The sequence below is a fragment of the Pteropus vampyrus genome, unplaced genomic scaffold (genome assembly GCF_000151845.1).
Source record: "Pteropus vampyrus isolate Shadow unplaced genomic scaffold, Pvam_2.0 Scaffold1, whole genome shotgun sequence".
NCBI lineage: Eukaryota > Metazoa > Chordata > Mammalia > Chiroptera > Pteropodidae > Pteropus > Pteropus vampyrus.
In genome coordinates, this window is record NW_011888782.1 from 35262375 (window position 1) to 35280916 (window position 18542).

The 18542-nt window shown below is 33.8% G+C and overlaps 1 protein-coding gene and 1 long non-coding RNA gene across 2 annotated transcripts in view; one reads left to right on the forward strand and one right to left on the reverse strand.

Annotated features, from left to right (window-relative positions):
• The window catches only part of LOC111734649, a 67715-nt gene that overhangs the window by 7059 nt on the left and 42114 nt on the right, over positions 1-18542 (forward strand). The window lies entirely within an intron of this gene.
• Positions 3464-18542, reverse strand: part of LOC105307134 (T-cell receptor-associated transmembrane adapter 1) — a 32936-nt gene continuing 17857 nt past the window's right edge. Inside the window, exons 3-6 of the mRNA XM_011382528.2 lie at positions 16279-16315; positions 10824-10885; positions 8670-8758; positions 3464-4356 (exon numbers count right to left, since the gene is read on the reverse strand). Of these exons, the coding sequence (XP_011380830.1) occupies positions 4099-4356; positions 8670-8758; positions 10824-10885; positions 16279-16315 (446 nt within the window). The 3' untranslated portion in view covers positions 3464-4098. The remainder of the gene's footprint in view (positions 4357-8669; positions 8759-10823; positions 10886-16278; positions 16316-18542) is intronic.

The following is an 18542-nucleotide window of genomic DNA, read 5'->3' on the forward strand; positions in this document are numbered from 1 at the left end:
ATTTTCCAACATCTCTAAGGAATACTTTTTTCGATTTATTTTAGTTAGCTTCTTTGGATTTTACATACTAGAAACTCAGCCACAGCACTTAAAGTAGACAGAGATTATTATGATTAAATAGTAGTGCATGAGAATAATTAAAAAATATAATAGTTGATTCCAATGTGCTTGGAATCAACTGAGGGAATTAGCTAAGCTACAGAACCAGCTCTGGATTTAGACTGCCTGTACTCAGTCCTGAATTTGCAATTTATCTGTGTGATAACAAGCAAGTTATTTTATCAGTCTTGGTTTTCTCATCCATAAGGTTAGGGTTATAATAGTATCCATCTTTTAGGGTTTTATGTAATTAAATTAGGTATGCAGGTAAGCACTTAGTTCAGTCTTGCACTCAGCAAGTCCTTAGTTGTTATTGTTATGATAGTTATCTGATTAGACTGATTAATTATGGAGTCTTGAGCTCCATTCTCCACCAACTATCTTTTTGTGCTTACTCTTAGTTTCTGCCCCTTGTAATTGTGTCTTGCTTCCTAAGGCCTCTGTCTTATGACAACCTTCTGACTCTGTCCCCATCGATCACTGTTTAATCTCCTGTATATAGATTGGTTCAGAAGATGAATCGACTGTTATGATTCAGGTACCCAATTCTGATCCAACCAGCCATGACTCCTTAGGTAGTAGGAGCTGCAAGTGGGTAAGCTGTTTTCCCTCAGAAAAGATTAAAGGAATGACAAGCAGTATTAGGAGTGCACCTCTGTTGAACTTGTATTTTTTCTTGTTCGCTTCTCTAAATTTTGATGTTTCCTGCTTTTAGTGTCTTCATATAAATCGTCTGTTCTGTTCATCAAGTGAAGGCGAAACCTCTGAGAGATTTAAAGTGTATTTTAAACTAATCACTCTGCCTTTACTCTGCCAGAAATAAGCTCTTTAATACCAAAGGGAAATGAGTTATTGCTCCTATTCTTGAGATTTGAATTAAACTTTTTGGGACCTTAAGACATTCTCAGTGAAAATCTCAAGACTCTGGAATTCATTTGTTTTCTAGTTAAAATTTCTTCTTTATTTTTCTCTGTACATTTTCTTCAGTAAAATGTAAAATGTATAATGACACCCTTTCTGGAACATAAGTCCTAAAAACTGACGTAAATGAAGTATATATATTCCCTTAGTAATTGCATGATGGTCAGTAATAAATAGCTGATTAATTAACGCTTCAAAAGTATTGGTTAGCTTACAGAATTACACTAAATTATACTAAAAAATAGACTGTATAATTACATTAAGTTGTATAAATTGGAGTTCTGCTTCAGGTCAAGATGAAATAACATCTTGGATTTAACCTCTCACTTGGATATATATACCTCTACCTTAAACAACTAAAATCCAAACAAAATATATGAGACAATAGTACCCAAGACATTTAACATCAGGCAGTTAAGGACAATGATCCTTGAAATGTGGGAAATAAATGAGGTGAATCCTACTATTGCATGGAGAAAGTTTTCAGGTCCTAGAGCAGGTAAAGGGAGTGTAGATATTGCCCACTGACCTCCTGAACTGAGAAGATGAAGCTGCAAATCAAGATAAGCCCATACTGCAAAATATTAGAGAGGAGAGAGCTGCATAGAGAGGAAACTTGGAGATCTTTGTAGAGTACTCCCTTGAGATAGTCACTGAATACTGATCAGCGCATACATGTGGGAAAACTACTAAAGCTTAGAGAAGGACCTATCTGAAAATATTAGAGAAAACAGTGCCTATGGCACATGCAAAACTAGAATTAGTGATCGTTTTCAGCAACCAGAGTGGAAAAACCTCATAATTCATGAGGGCCAGAGCAGCCTTTAATCTGAATTAAACTTAGCCTACTACTGAAGCAAGACCCTGCTCTAGTCTTGTCCAACAAAGTTTAAAAGCAAGACTCTAAAAGATCAAATTGTGTCCAAACATATGCTGCCAGTAACGACAACAACAAAATGCATTTTAAATATAAAGACATAAATACATTTTAAAAAGATATAAAAAGATATACCATGGTAACATTAATCAAAAGAGAGCTGGAATGACAATATTAATATTAGACAAAGTAGGTTTCAGAGAAAATACTGCCAACAATATAGAGTCACTTCGTAATGATAAAGGGATCAACCCATCAAGAAAACATACGCTTCCAAACACTTAGGCACCTAATAATAGATCTTCAAAATACATGAAGCAAAAACTGATAGAATGTCATGAAGAAATAGATAAATGCACCAATTATAGTCAGGGATGTCAACATTCCCCTCTTAATAATTGATAGAACCCGTCAACGAAATCAGTGAAGATGTAGAAGACTTGAAAAACTTTATCAACCAAATTGACATAATTGACATTTATAGAACATTTTACCTAACAACAATAAAATGTACATTAATCTCAAGTGCACACCATCATGCACCAAGATTGACTATATTCTGCACAATAAGGGAAAGCTCAATAAATTTAAAAGGGTAAGCCATTTGTTTTCTGACCACAATGGAATTAAATTAGAAATAAATTAGAAATCAATAACAAAAAGAGATCTGAAAAATTCTAAAATATTTGGAAACACACTGCTAAATAGCCCATGAGTCAAAGAAAAAAATCAAAAGGGAAATTGGAAGCATTTGAGATAAATAAAATGAGAACACAATATATCAAAATTTGTGGGATACAGCCAAAGCAAAACAATATTTTAAACAAAGGCAATTTATGAAACTAAATGCCTATATTTTAGACAAGAAGAAAAGTCTTAATGATCTCAGCTTCCACCTTAAGAAGCTAAAAAAAAGGACAAATGAAAAAACACAATAAACAGAAGAAAAAGATAATGTAGATCAGAGAGCAAATTGATGAAGCAGGGAAAATCAATGAAAATATAAAAACAATAGAAAAATTATTTGAACAGTAACTGGTTCTTTGAATCAAGAAAAATGAAAGTAAATTTTTAGTATCAAAAAGAGGTGAAATCACTAAAGATTTTACAGATTCTCAAAGTATAATATGGGAATTTTTTGAACAACATTATGCCAATAAATTTAACAACTTAGATGAGAGGGAAATTTTTCTTGAAAGACACAAACTACTGAAGTTCACTTTACAGGAAATAGATCATTTGAATAAGAGCTACTAAAGAATTTGAATTTGTAGTTAAAACCCTTCCCTATGACCAGACATCAGATATAATTGATGCATAAAACTCAAAATGTTATTGAGTAGAATTCAAATTATATGAAACAGAAGCAAAAAATTTATCTCTGGAGGCTAGGTAAGTAATGTAAATGAATGATATGGAACAGTTATAGAAAAAAATAACTGCCAAAAGTAAAATCAAAATTTATTTTTACTAAACCATAGTATATATAAAATATAACATAATATAAACATGTATGATAGCCAAGATTTTATTTTAATTTGAAAATAAAAACTTAAAGTCAAGCTGTAATTATTAATTGTTATTAATTTTATTTCTTGTGGTGTTTTAGCTCTTCTTTGGAATCAGAAGCCCAATTCCTTCTGACTTTAGATATTACTGTTTCTGTGTGTATGTCCTATGACATTGTAAATAACTTCGAATATTTCACTTTGGCACTGACATTTAATTTTACACAAATTCATAACAGAAAATAATTATTGACAGAATTAGGTGATTCCAAACAGAATTCTTACACAACAATATGCTCTTCCTTTCTTTCTCTCACACGGAAGACTCCTCATTCTTCAGTTCTCAGAATAAAAATTTCCTCTTCAGAGATTTTTGGTTTTATTTCACTGAGTATTAGATGTTGTTGGTGAAGTTGTGACACTGCCATCAAGATCAATTTGCAAACTTGATGTTATTTTACATTTTACTATTAGATATTTTTTAAGTGGATTTAAATAATGACTTTGAATAACTAATTTTTATGACATTACATTCAGTATGCAAGAACATAAGCTCTGGATGAGAGGTAAACCACCATCCCAACAAATGATCAATCCCACCCTGCCAAAGCATGCTATGTCATATGGGAATCTTGTTTTCTTTAACAACCTTTTTCAATAAGAGCCGAATCACTGAGCTAGAGCACAATCCAGCTAGTTTACAGGTTCTTTCTTTGCACGAATCAATCCAAACAGTCTAATGGGATCATCATGAATGTTTTCTTCTACTGCCTGCTTCTCAGGTGGGAAACTGTCTGCCAGAGTGGTCTTAGAAAGGCTGGCATTCATTCCGTGTAACTGCTCATCTTTATCCTTGTCTGACAAGTAGGTATTCTGTTTCTTGGGCTTTCTGCGCTTCCCCTCATTGCTGTGATTTAGTGAGGCGTAAAACATCTGTGTTTCATCAGGAGCCTAAAAAGAAAAGCATGTTAATTTTTCATTATTAACTCATTCTTTCACTTTGATGGCTTCTGGGAATTTCTAAGGCCCACAAAAAAAAAAGAAAAGAAAAAGAAAAACAAGCTGCTTGTTTTCTGAGCTTCAGCTACCTGGTTTTGCCAAATTTGTCAGTTAAAATGATAACAAAAAACAATAGTCAATTCAAGATTTTCAAGTGGAATAGAGTGCTTAGATGGACTTTTTGTGTGTAGTTTTATTTCTTTCTTATACTCAAAATATACAGAAACATTTTAGATGAACTCTTACCTGTCCCTTCCCTGCCTTTATCTCAGGGAATGCTTGCCCTATATTGCTCTTCCCAAGTAACAATACTCCAATGTGTTAAACTGGGAACAAGCATAATAAAAAGGAATTTAACAAATCACAAGATCTAATTTATGTATGTTTAATAATTAGTCATTTAATGATACTTACTAAAATCCCCATTTTTTCTACATTTTTGTGATTCAGAAGTATAAAAATAACAGTGTCCAGTTATGTGACTGGTATCTGGCAAAAATTATATTTTCCATCTTTATTATTTATTCCTTGCTTAACTGTCCCCAGATCTCCTTTGAGTTCATTTTGGGTTGGTTGGTCTCGGAGATATTTAGTTGCATCCAAGAGGATCTGGTAGTCCTCTCTGGCCTAGAGCTGGGTAAATAATAGAATAGGAAGAACAGGAGAGTAAGAAAACTTGGAGGAAGCAATAAGCTTGAAGGCAAGACCTTAAATTTGGTGGTAGAAAGCCTAGGATTGAAATTCTGGCTCTATAATATACTAATCATGGGACCTTGGGCAGTTTTTCAAAACTATTTGGAGTCTCAATTTTCTTGCTCATAAAATGAAAGTACTTATATCACAATGTTATAAGTAAATAAAGATAATATATAGAGAGGCTCTAAACACTGTACAAAAGTAAAGTAAGGTGTGGGATTATAATTATTCAAATTGGTAGGCTAGAACTTTAGGACAGCAATCGAATAAACCAAAAATTTCTGTATTAATTATTTCCATTTAAGAGCAGGACAAAATTTTATCAATTTGTGGGGATAGGGTAAGGAAGCAACACTTGGATTAACAAAACCCCTAATGCATTAGTAAGAATATCCCTGTTGCACTCATTTTTATGCTAAGTGTTAAGTGTGTTATATTCTCTGCAAGGAAGAAAAGATGGTTCTGTTTACAACTCACTGGCATTTTTGTCTGACTTTTTAATCCTAAAATAATTATTTCTGGAAAATTGCAATAGCTGCCTAACTGATGTCTTTGCTCTAGTCTCTTTCCTCTTTGCTTAACTTGTATATTGTCTTCAAATTATCTTCCTAAGGCTCAACTTTCATATTTTTACCATCCTCTCTCCGAAATTATAGCCTATAGACTAAAGTCTGAATTTCATATCCTGACATTCATGGTTTTGTATGCTCGATACTACTCTACCTTTTTTATTTTGACTCCGACTACTCTCCTATATAAACTCTGTATTTCAAGCCAACTGGACAATCCACTGCTCCCTGCACACAGTGCCTGCTTTTACCTGCTTTGCCCACACAGATAAAGGAGATGTCAGTGAAGTTCCAAAATAACCAGAAAGCACTCAGGAATACAAAAGGATAGATATCTTTTTTGGCCAACAACTTGGTCCTTTTTTTTTTTTAAACAACTTCTTCATTTTCCTTTGGGAAATTCTTTTCCTTTATCTGGTGTTGGGTTACAATGCTGTACCCCAATTACAGTGCTATACCCCAAGCTCAGCACAGGACTAAGTCTGTGACCTACACTGGAACCATCATACCATCCATTCCCCTCAAAACAGAAGCTGGCCCAAGAATGGACATGTGATTTCAGCAAAGCCGATTATATGGCATCTTTGGGATTGATGTACAGGTGCAAGAATAGAAAAGGTGTTTTTTCTTGGATCTGGAAGGAAGAAAATCTGGGTCTACTAGTGGCTTGCCCAGCCTCAGTAGAAGAGTCTTTTGGTAATAGAAGAGAATGAGGTCAGTAACAGAGAGAAGCAGGAAGGAGAAATGAAGAGAGTTCTCATAGTCAGTCATCTCAAAAGCAAAATATACGCTTACAGTTCCCTGTCATATGAGCCAGTAATGTACCTCTTATGCTAAAGTGATTTGAATTGGGTTTCTGAACTTATAACTGAAAGTATTCCAAATGATATATGCCTGGTCAACAATTAGTCAACTTTATCAAGTACTGCAGAGTTCAAGAAATGTGATTCTGAGAAAGAAACGCAAATTGTACATGTAATAGTCATGCGTGACCTCCAGAGCGTTGTTTCAGGATGGGTGGAAAATAAATTGCCAAGGGTAGAAGAATGTGTGTCAATGGAAGAAATAGAAACAGTAGAAGAAAGTAAGAATCACTTCAGGAATTAGATAAACAGGTTGAAGTAAAGTTTTGTTGTTTTACTTGTTTTGGGTTTTAAATATTGAGGTGATTTGTGCATATTTGTAAAACGAATAGTAATAATCTATTTTAAAAACATTAAAATGGAGACAAACAATTGAATGTTCAAGAGCTTGAAAGAAATAGGAGAAATGGTCAAGAGCATAAATAGAAGTATGGGCTTTGGAAAAGAGAGAGATTGCTTCTGACATAGAAGGGAAAGGAGAGATTGGTGAGAGATTTTGACATGAAGATAAGAGAAGAGCAAGCTCATACTTGTGTCTCTCAAATTTTTTTAGAACTTGGAAATTCTGGTGGACTCATTTCATTGGGTTTCTTGATGAATTCTTACTAGTTAATAGTAGTTCGAGAGGCTGGAATTACAAGTTCTGAACTGTACACATCATCTTCAAAGGGCAAGGAACTTATTTCTATTTTTCCAACAAAGACTTTATCCACAAGCTTTATACATAATATTATAGGTTCCTTATGTTTTTGTCATTGACAGTAGTAACAAAGTGAGTACTGTAGAAGCAGACTGGGTAGCGTTTTTGATGATAATGATCATTCTAATAAAATGGAATTGGGCAAATATAAAAAGATTACTTCTAATTTGTGATACTAAATTTGTGAGAAAGGGGCAATAGAATAAAGACTAATCTCCTTAGAGTATCTTTAATTATATAATTTATTAAAAAGCAGAGTTTTAAAGACATTTTAAAGCTTTGTACAATTTCCACATTAGTAAAAACCTGATGCAGCTCAAATAAAGTTGGCCTATTCAATTCACATGTATTAAATAGCAACTTCTATTCCAAATTCTGTTCTTTTACAGCTAAGGTGATATGAATCTCTACATTTCAGATCATGTGGCTATATTTTCACCTTCTTTTAGAAGTTTTCTTTTTATTATCATGAATTTAGCAGATCATATTATGTAGTTTTTCACACCTTTTATCTAAAAATGTATTTTACAATTAATGGAACATCAGATGACAGATTTGCCCATCAGAGGGCGACTTTATATTTGCCGAAACTTCAGTACATCTTGGTTTCTTAATAAAAATGTCAAGAATCTTGATTTTGTAGGGGATTCATATAAAGAAAAATAGAAAAATTCTACCCTAATAGGAAGTTTCTAAGATGTGACCCATCTTAGGGGGGAGAATATTTTCTGTTAGACAGGACTAAGTTTAGATTCCGTCTTCCTGCCATCTAATACTTAAGTGCTTTAAGGCAAGTTTTTCATCCTTTGCAAGACTGTCAGATGGGAATAGCAATGCTGCTTTCCTCATAGGAATCTAAGAAGATAATGCATATGAAGCACATAATACAAGGCCTGACACATGACAATTGCATTGGAAATGCTGGTTCTATGACTGTCTCTAGGTAGTAGCAAGAGAGCACATAATTGAAGGCACAAGACCTGGGAGGAAAAGGACGAAAACTACTTTAAATGAAATTTATAGCACTTCAGCAGTAAGTAAGCTAAGAATTATGAAGGGCTTTTAATAAAGACAGTGCTATATCTGAGGAGGCTGAACATATGTCTACCTTTGTATTTATCTCTCTGTCACGCATAATTTTTCAATCTGAAAGAAAAGGCTTAACTGGTTATTTAAGAAGATAATCCACTTTTTCCTTTAAATTTATTGACTTGTACACAGTTTTGGCTCTTCCAGTGTGGTTCTGAGCACTGTTTACTTGCCTTTGAGTTTCTCTTTAGAGCTCAGGTCCCAGAACTTGACACTGATTCAGGCTGCAAAATTTCTAACAGGCTGCTTTAGATGCACATCAGAATGTGCTGCTTTCATGATCTTGAAACCTGCAGCTGTGCTGTGACCTAGGCAGAACTTGACCCTTACACAGAAAACAAAACTCACCCGTGCAGGTGGGGTGGCTTCTTGTGGTTCATTCACAGATCTCTCTGGTCGGGCTTTCATTTGTTCATAGCAATTTTCATCCACTGGTTCTTGGGAGTCAAAAAGATCATGATTCACAATGGAAAAACAAAAATACATGACTTGAACAGCGTTTAGCTACAAATGTGAAATCTCCAAGGATCATTTGACTAGTCTTTTTCATGGCAATGCAAAGAGGTAAGAAAGCACTAAGTGTTCCCTGCATATCAGATAGTGGGGAAGTCTCACAGCATTAACCTTAAGACAGAGGGATAAAGACTAGATAATATTTATTTTTTTATATCACTGCAAGACATGACAACTTCAATTTAAACTATTATTTAGATGTTGCAGAGATCCCATGAGTTAAAGGGTTGCTTGTGTTTACTTCTATTTAAGTTCGATTGCAAACAGTGCATGGTAACATAAAGCACAGTGCACATACATTGATGATTACAATTTGGTAATTTTTTTCTATGAGTAAGAAGTTTTACTCAGAAGCATTTTGAACCCTGCATCCTATTGTTAAAGAAAAGAATTTGGATTATAATTTTTGTCCCATAAATCAGTGATAGGACAGTTCGGCCAGGTTGTTCTAAGGATCTGAAACTATATTATGCTGGCCTTAATTACTTGCAGTTTGTGTGCAACAGCCAACAGCCAACAGACCTGCACTCATTTCATCCTGTGGGGACATGCTTATTGAATCATTCATACCTTTCTTCCCCATGTAGGTCTAATTAAAAAGGAGAGGAAAGACAGTTAATGACTGATAAGGATGGCCAATAACCTGGCAGAAATGTGGATTGCACCAATTTGCCCCCATAGAAAAAAAGATAAATCTACTATAAAGTACCTCATAATTATCTGACCCTTTCCAAAAAGCAATACAAAAGAAAGGGTCCATAGAGTGACGTGTCTCAAAGCATCAGCCATAGAAAACATGCATCAGAATCACCTGGGAGGTTTGTTATATAACAGATTCCTAGGCCTTATCCTGGACTTACTAAATCAGAAGTCATGGGAGTGACTCCTGCACTCACTTAAATATGAAAATTATAGAAATAGTGAGCTTCCGGCCACCAGAACACATAAGAAATTAAGTCCTCAGGTATTATTGTTGGGCACCGTGATAATGCAAGGTGAAACAGGAGGGAAACTTAATTTTAGTAGTTTATTCCTGAAAAAACAGTTTCTGATTCTTTAAAGTACAGAGATCAGAGGATGACTTACAGTGGAGAAAAGACAAAAATTAAACAAATTCTTGGATCCTATAAAACTCTCACATCTCTAACTTTAGGATTAGAAGAATTCCACACTGTTTTAATATATAAAGATTCAGATTAATTTAGTCTATTCCTGGAAATCTTGTGTTTGAGACTCAGAGATCGACAGGAGTCAACCCCCAATTCTTCTGTCATGAATTAAGAGGAATGCTTGTCGGACAAGGGATTAAATGTTAGCATTACCCTCATGTCTTCTCTCATCAGAGCTCTGGGATCAGATCACAGTTGTCTGTTTTGAAGAATTTGGGGTGTTTTGTTTTTGGGTGTTTGGGATATTTCAAGTAATAAGAGATGCTGGGAATTGAAGAGACCTGTTATATAAGAACAAAAATGTCCAACCCACTCAGTGATAATTTAGCTCTTCTCTTTCCCCATTTGCCATCAATTTAGCCCTAGGTTCTCTACTTACAAAGAACGAGTTTAAAAAGGGAAACCAGAAAATGTGTTTCGTGTTCCAGATATTTCACTATAGATTTGCTTTTATATAAAGCACATAAAACACTGTTTCTTTGGGCCATTTTCTGTTCAAGAAATAGCTTTATTTCATAGAATTGTGAGTGTGTCAAAATTCATGGTAATAGAGCCTTCCTGTATTCTCATTACTATACAGTAAAATAAAGAGATTGTAGAAAGCAGGATATTAATTTACACTGAATGTTGCAATATAATTTACAACATGCGGCTTTGGTAATATATGCTAAATAATATGCTAATCATACCTAAATTTATGATTATCAATTGGGATATTTAAATATTATTGTGACAAAAAATAGGCCACCTTAAATTCTTGTGGAATTAAGTAAGGGATATTTATTTATAGGTAAATAATTTCTGGAAAAATAAAACTTACCTGGGACCAGATTATCTAAATTGCCATAAATTGGTGTGTCTTCAACATAATACTCATCCTCCCTATAATAATGAAAAATAATTTACTTTATTAGAATTCATTTTACAATTAATTTTTAACTAATTTCAATATTTAGTGAATTACTGTTTTGTTTTGTTTTTTCAGCCTTGGCCAACCAAGGTGGATATGTTTATGTCTGAGTGAGTGAATGCAAGTGTATCATCATGTCTGCATGCATGCATGTATATAAGTTTGAAAAGTTGTTTTTTGGTCATTCTTTCAAGGGAATAATGATACAAAGTACTTACTGTTAGTCAGAGGCTAATTAAAGTGCATTTTATATATTTATTCATTTAATTCTTACAATAATTTGACCAGATAGACGCTCTAGCATCCCTATTTTAAAGGCAAGGAATCTGAGGCACAGAGAGGTCAGATATTTGCTGAAAGTCACAATAGTAGTAAGTTGCGGAGCTGGGATTAGAATCTAGGTTATCTGTGCTCTTTTAACTGTACATTGTACTACCTGTTTATTTGCCCAGAATATCCCCTAAAACTATGTGAGCTAAGTAAATATTCATTGACAGGGATGTTAAAAATAAAAGGCCAAAGAAATATTGTAGACTCAGATTGGCAGATGCAATAAAATGATTGATCACCTATCACCACCAGATGCTGAGTTGTTTTACAGATACATCAAAGAACGAGAGAAATTCTGCCGAAATACTATTATTATTCCCCACTTTACAGATGAGAAGCCTGAGGTTTCTAGAGATTAACATAGTTTCCCTAACTTTATCAGTAATATCAGCAATAACTACCAATCATAAAAGTTTTTCTTATGCCAGTGCTCATTCAAGCTTCAGATTGAATTTTGTGTTTATCCTTGCTGTGTGTATAGGAATTTGCAGCTCCTAGTGGTAAATTGTCCAAAGACACACAGACAGGAACTGGCAGTGCTAGGACTGTAATGCAACCCTGGTCTTAAAGCCCTGAATGCCATTTGCTCTCGATGTTTTATTAAGTTTCCTCACAGACCCATCTGAGTAATCCTGTTAGGATTACTGCAGACATCTCACTATTGTCTCCAAACAGTAAAGATAGCCCTGGTGACCAGCTTTCACAAAAGCAAGTCTGAGAACAGAGAAACATATCAGGCACTGAGAGTGGCATTTCATAAAATAGTAGCAACTGCTTTAACTTTGCGATTACATATCACTGAGAGCTGGAAGGAACTGCATCAAAAGAAAAAAGAACTCTTATCTCAAAGCATAACACTATATTATTCTCCATGCTTCTGAAAGAAGACACAATATATGTAAATAATAAGTATCTGTCCCTAAAAAAATTGTGGCTCAAATGATACCTGTATTAAATGGTTTCTAAAGTCCAGATGCTGACATGTATTTCCCTTATCTTATAACAAAGGAACTTATCCATGATCTTTCTTTTCATAGGTAATTCAATACATCTCAATATTGGGATACTGAGGGGTCTCTGTTCATGGTTTTTCTCTGGCTATGCAGAGGATTTAATAGCAAAAGTGAAGAATTTTTAATAAGATAATCCATTCATTTTCCTAGCCCACATAGATAGCAGATATGACCTGCAAATGATAAATCATGTCCAAAAAATGAACATCATTTCATTCTTTATGAATGAAAATAAGATGTGATTTATAATGCAGTGCCCTATGTCTACAGACAGGTCTCAAATGATTAATCATCTCAAATAAACCATTATTCAGGGGTAGTTGCCTAACCAATAAATTAATATATATATATATTACTTATCAATGCCAAATAGCTCCAGCATATTGCAAATATCTAACAAAATTCAAGCATAAATGCTTGGCAGTATTTTATGTAGAAGATTAATTACTATTAAAAATAAACTAATAAATAAGCCCATATCCCAGAGGCCAGTGCATCTCTGAGTTTAGGGACAGATCAGATTCCCCGTTGGTCTGAACATGTCTGAAATGGTCCTCTAACCAATAAATATTCAAAGACATTGCAAAATTTAAAATAATATTTTCTTTTACTAGGGTCCAATTTTTCTATTTTCATATATATATATTTTATCGCTTCCATTTTTTAAGATTTTTATTTATATTTTATTATTATTTTATTGTGAAGTTATTTTTAGAAAAATGCCTTAATACTTTATTATCTAAGTAGATTAAATAATTCAATTCAGTTTATGAAAAAAGCATTACTTCTGCCAGGGTGACTTTGGATATAAATTCTCTGAGTTTCAATTTCCTTATTTATAAATCAAGGATATTAAATCTATTTAATGCCTATTTTTTTTAAACTCCCAAATTCTATGATATAAATGTAAGGTTCCAATATCCAAATAAAGATGAAAGATATTTCACAAAACTAAGTAAAGCTATTTTGAAGGACTGAAAAGTTGTCAGATTGAGGAAAGAACAAGTTTAGGGGCCTATAAGAAGTTGGTTCTGGTGTTGACTTGCTTAATAGATATTTCTTTGAAAAGGCAGATATATGTCTGGGCTTTCAGAGCAATAACATCTAACACGAAATTTTTATGCTCTTGATCTGTGTTCAGATTCCCTTCTAATATGCCCACTCTTTGTAGAGTCTATTAAACACAGACTTTGGAGCACTTAAAAAGAAGGACCTTTTGCCAAAGTGCGGAGGAAAAAAGACTGGAAAGATCTGTCAGAATAAAGAAGTCTAAAGAGATGGGGAAAGAATCCCAGACCTATGACAGAGAGTAACAAAAGGGCAACTGAAAATAAGATTTTGGGAACTTATATGCACTTCTCAGGGATTCCAAAAAATACTTAGGAAGGGAATGGACTTCTTGCAGTCACACAGGGTTGGAGCTCGGGTTATGGTTTATTCGCACATTAAGACAAAGAAACAGAAGGCTGGCAACTTGGAGATACTTTGGTTACAAGTGTGACAGTGATCACAGTGAGGGCCTCAACTGCATATCTACTTGGAAATCTGAGATGTCAAGGAAGGCTACCCAGGAGTTCTGTGCCATAAGGATCCTCAACTCTGAGAACAAGCAGAGTACAATGTAGACTAAAGATCTGCTCCAGGGTGTTAGGAAAGTATATTTAGCAAAGAGGGGAAGTTATAGGGGATCCCCAGCCTGCAAGCTCCAGAAATTCAATAAATTATCTTAAGGTAGAAGAATAGCTAAGATGAGATGTGTTTTGTGATAAAAGCACTTTTCAACGCCACTTAGTTGCAGACCAGAAAAAAACCGCTGGGAATTTTTCCTAAGTGTTTGAAAGAGATTCTGAAACTGATGGGTCATGATAAAATTAAAGAAATTGTCAACCTGAATTGCTTTTCTAAATTTGAGGCTGAATATACCTTAAATGGGTAGAAATTTTCACCCAATAAGGCAGTATCTTTTTTATTGAATACACTTTGTAAGGAAAGTATTATATTACTATTTGTATTTTTCAGATGAAGTTTAACAATGCTCATTTTCTTGAGACTATAAATCTAGTAATTATGAGTTTGATTAAAATCCAAAATTGTATGGATCTCAAATTCATGCTATTCACACTAAATCATCTTTCTAACACACACCAGAAGACAAGAATTGTATAAAATTGTGTTTTAAAGGAAAAATAAAGTGACACAAGGAACAACACCAAGAAGTGTGTGTCTGACTTTCTGTTAAATATGGATGCTACACTGTCCTAAAAGCTTGTTTCTGACTTACTAGTACTGGAAGGACAGGGAGTTGAGGAAGCAGAAAGAGAAGATCAGAGGAGCACATTTCTTCCCCTCCCCCGCCCCCTACCCCGCCAGCATAGCTTCCCACCTAAACCAATGTTGAGTAGGGGCAGGGAGAGGGTTTAATGGGGAACCCTAGTCTCAAACCATCTAAGAACTGAGGAAACATAGTAATTCTAGCTGGACTTAAGAAAAGTTCTTATTTCCACTTTCTGTTTTAATGTTTAAATATTAATAGTTGGACATAGTTTAATGTTTGTTTTTCCTGGGGCCTCCATGCCCTCCTACAAAGGTGACTTCAACTCCCAAACTGTATAATAAAATAGACAAGCTGTGAAGTACATACATAAATGTGTTAATTAACATGCCAACCACTTTTTATAGATAAAATCTGCATTGTATATTCAAATTTTGTTTAGATGGGGATTTATTATAATAGATTATTAAATCTTTAAAGGAAGGATCTGAATCTTTCCATCTTTTTACCTCTATTTTCTAATACAGTTCTTAATTTCCTGAATGAATATTTATTGAATGAATGACTATTATAAAAGAACCAGCTTCTTTTCTGTACTTGGCCTACAGTTAAGAGCCTGCTTGCTTTGAAATGGGTATTTTACCAATTTTCTCTTCTGACTTTTACCAATCTCATCCAAAAACTACCATCCCAGTCTTTAGCAGAATGATCAAATCACAAGATTTTCTGTCATATTCCTTTCAAATGACAAGTATCAAATCAGTCATCAGATTAACTTCTACATGGTAATGTAGGATTTTGTCACATTGTTTATTGTAACCAAATCATCAAATTACTCTTGATTTGAGCTAATGATGTGAAAATTATCATTTTATAAAATCCAATATTAAGAGTAGTTCTAAAAATAAAGACTTTTTTTGTGTGTGGCTTTGCCTGCAGCCCAGATCCTGAATTTGCCAGAGGCATTTCCCCATGGAAAAGAAAAAAGAGAAAGACCTTTTAGAGGCCAACAAAAGCTTATAATCTTATCCCACCCAGTGAGGAAGTTCTGTGTTTTTTAAAGACCTTGCAGTCTTTCAGTCTACTGTTTCCTAGAGTCCTCTAGGAAATTCTCTATATTTAGAGTCTTTTTTTTTTTTTATCCCTAAAGAGAACTCTACAATCTAATGACACATTTGGGTCAAAATGTACTGTCTAAGAAAATGAAACTTCTTTACTATGACTTATACCATGAATCTTGTTTTTTTAAAAAAGAACCACACTATATAATTCTTCTGCAACTCACTCAGTAAGTATTAAAGAGAATAAGTTATATTTATAACCACACATTATTTTAGTGTTGATTTATCTTATTTCCCTAGTGATTGTCATGACCCTTAAAAACAGCACACCACGAAGCATCTTTGCCTTATGTATGTGTGTAAACATATCTTAAACTTTATTAGGTATTGCCTGAGTTCTTAAGGGTCACAAATTCTATACACAATTAGACTGTATTCTTACAATCTGATCTGAATCTCATTCCATCCTTCACCTAGCACTCTCATTGACTCAGGATGAGTACATGACTAAGGCAGATAATAATGCTATAGTTTTTAATTTTCACATGAGAGTAAAAGTAATCAAAACTCACTTCTCATTTTATTTTTACCCAAATACTATGTCCCTGAGCCAAATCTAAAACAATATAGCATTTGTTACTTTCCCTTATTACTTGAGAATCACAATACATAACTTATTTTCCACGTACCTGAGAATGTAGTCATCGTGGTATCTGTATATTTTATCTGAAAGATATTCAAAACAGACAAATTAATAGAAATTTTGTCATACATTTGTTAAATCTTCTAAAGAGTCTTATGAGGGAGGCTTAGCCTCAATGTCCGTTAACACCTTCAATAAAGCTACTCGGCCACCATAGCTTGAACTAGAGATAAAGATTTCTAATTTGGGCCAATCGTATTCCATATTCTTTCTTGATAACTTGGGATGGAAACACAATGCAGCTTGGAAGTGATGTAGAACTCGAATGTGTAGCCATTTTATGAAGGAACCAAGCTAAGAATGCTGACCTCTGTCTCTGACTTCCAGTCCATTGTGAGGCATGGTTGTACTTTCTGCTATTGGATTCCATGAAGGACTTCTTCTGCCTTCTCCTGACAAATTTCACTCTTTGCCCTTCCTGATTTGAATAGGCTTTGCTTCCGTGCCCTCCCTCCCCCATCCCCTAAATTCCTAGAAGACACTATCTATTTATCTATTATCTATTTTTAATGTGTCTGTTTATATTTCTTAGCATGTGAACAACAACATAAAAATGATGTTCAGGAAGTTGCTCTGGTCATGATTCCATTTCATCCACATGGTACAAATAGAAGTAAGGAGAGATGAGGACTCTAGGGAGAGCTGGAAAAAGTTGGGAACACTGTCTCTAAATTTAATCAAAACAGTAAAATGTCTTTTAAAAGAAATAACATGCTGATCTATAGTAAGAAGACTGACCAGAGATCTGATGTAGGATTGTAAAACCATGAAAAACTTGTGTACCAAATCTCAAAGTAACCTATTGTTGAATCGTGAAGGTGGTGGTTCAAAGACAAATAAAAGAAAATATTTTTACTTCAAATTAAATGTATGTATTCAAAATTGGAAAAATAAATTCATTTTTTTAGTAAAAGCAATAGATTTATAATGAATTATTAAGAGAAATTCAGAATATGATTTAAATAATTATGATCAACATTATGAAAGACTGTATATTGTCTGTTTATCAATATATTTTCTTTGATGTTGAACTGGATGGATGTATATAGTGTGATGTTTATTATATTTTGATTGTATATTATTTAACCTGGCATTAAATAAAAGCCAAAACCTTGCAAAAGTTATTTCTATAAAATGAAGCCCAGTATTATCTAAGTCTCTGACGATGACTCAGACATAATGGTAACCAAACAGTGATCTTTCAGCTCTAACATATGAAAAATAGTGTGCAAGTATTTTGTAAGGAACAGCAAAAACCTTTCCAAATAATTGAATAAATCACCAAACAGCTGCAAAGATTATTTTTAGGTAGATTTCTATGAGACAAAGTTAAGTTATTCTCCAGAGAGGTCATTAATTGTTAGAAAAACATTATTGAAACAAGTTTTTAAAGTCATTACATTGGAGGATGAACTGGACATGTCACCTGTCAATGTGTTTGGAATAATTCTGAGAAGGACCAAAAGGGGGAAGTTTTTGCAGACCATACACATCAAGCAGTTATGGAACTAAAAACGATTATATAATTCACTGCTGATATATCCAAAATACTCTTCTTCTAGCCCACAGGAAATGCCCTACCAAGAGCTGCATATGAAAGTTGCAGTTATTTTCAACTATCTTCAGATTACATATGAGTACGAATGCACATGGATATTGGGGGAAGCCTGGAGAAGTCTACTATTGCACATAGCCACAAATTAATAGAAACCCAGCAAAATCAGAATGCTTGAGAAACATAAACAATATCAATGAGCATAAGAATAAAAAGTAGTTAATATAGACCAGAAAATTGTAAACTAAAAAATAGAAAGTATATGTTGATTTCTTTTTATGTGACAGAAATATTTATACTTAGGTCATTAATTGTTCTTCATATTTGCCTAGAATGAAAGTGCATGTACAAGAATTTTGTCAAACCATAGCCTGAGGTATCATAGAACAAATTCAGAGTGAGAAATCAGAAGACATTGTATTAGGTAACAGCTGTTCAATGCACTTGCCATGTGACAACATGAAAATCACTTTAGAATCTGATTCTGTTTATCCATAATGTAAGGATAATAATGCCTGTATTGTGCAAGTAGATATGGAAGATAAATGAAATAATTTCTGTAAAAACATTTTAGAAAATGACAGTTGATTTTCGATATTATACATTCTAAATCCATATATATAACAAGTCACAATTTCATTGTGCTGATTTGATTTGGAAAGTTCTTTCATAAATAGATTCGTTGAGAGCAAGCT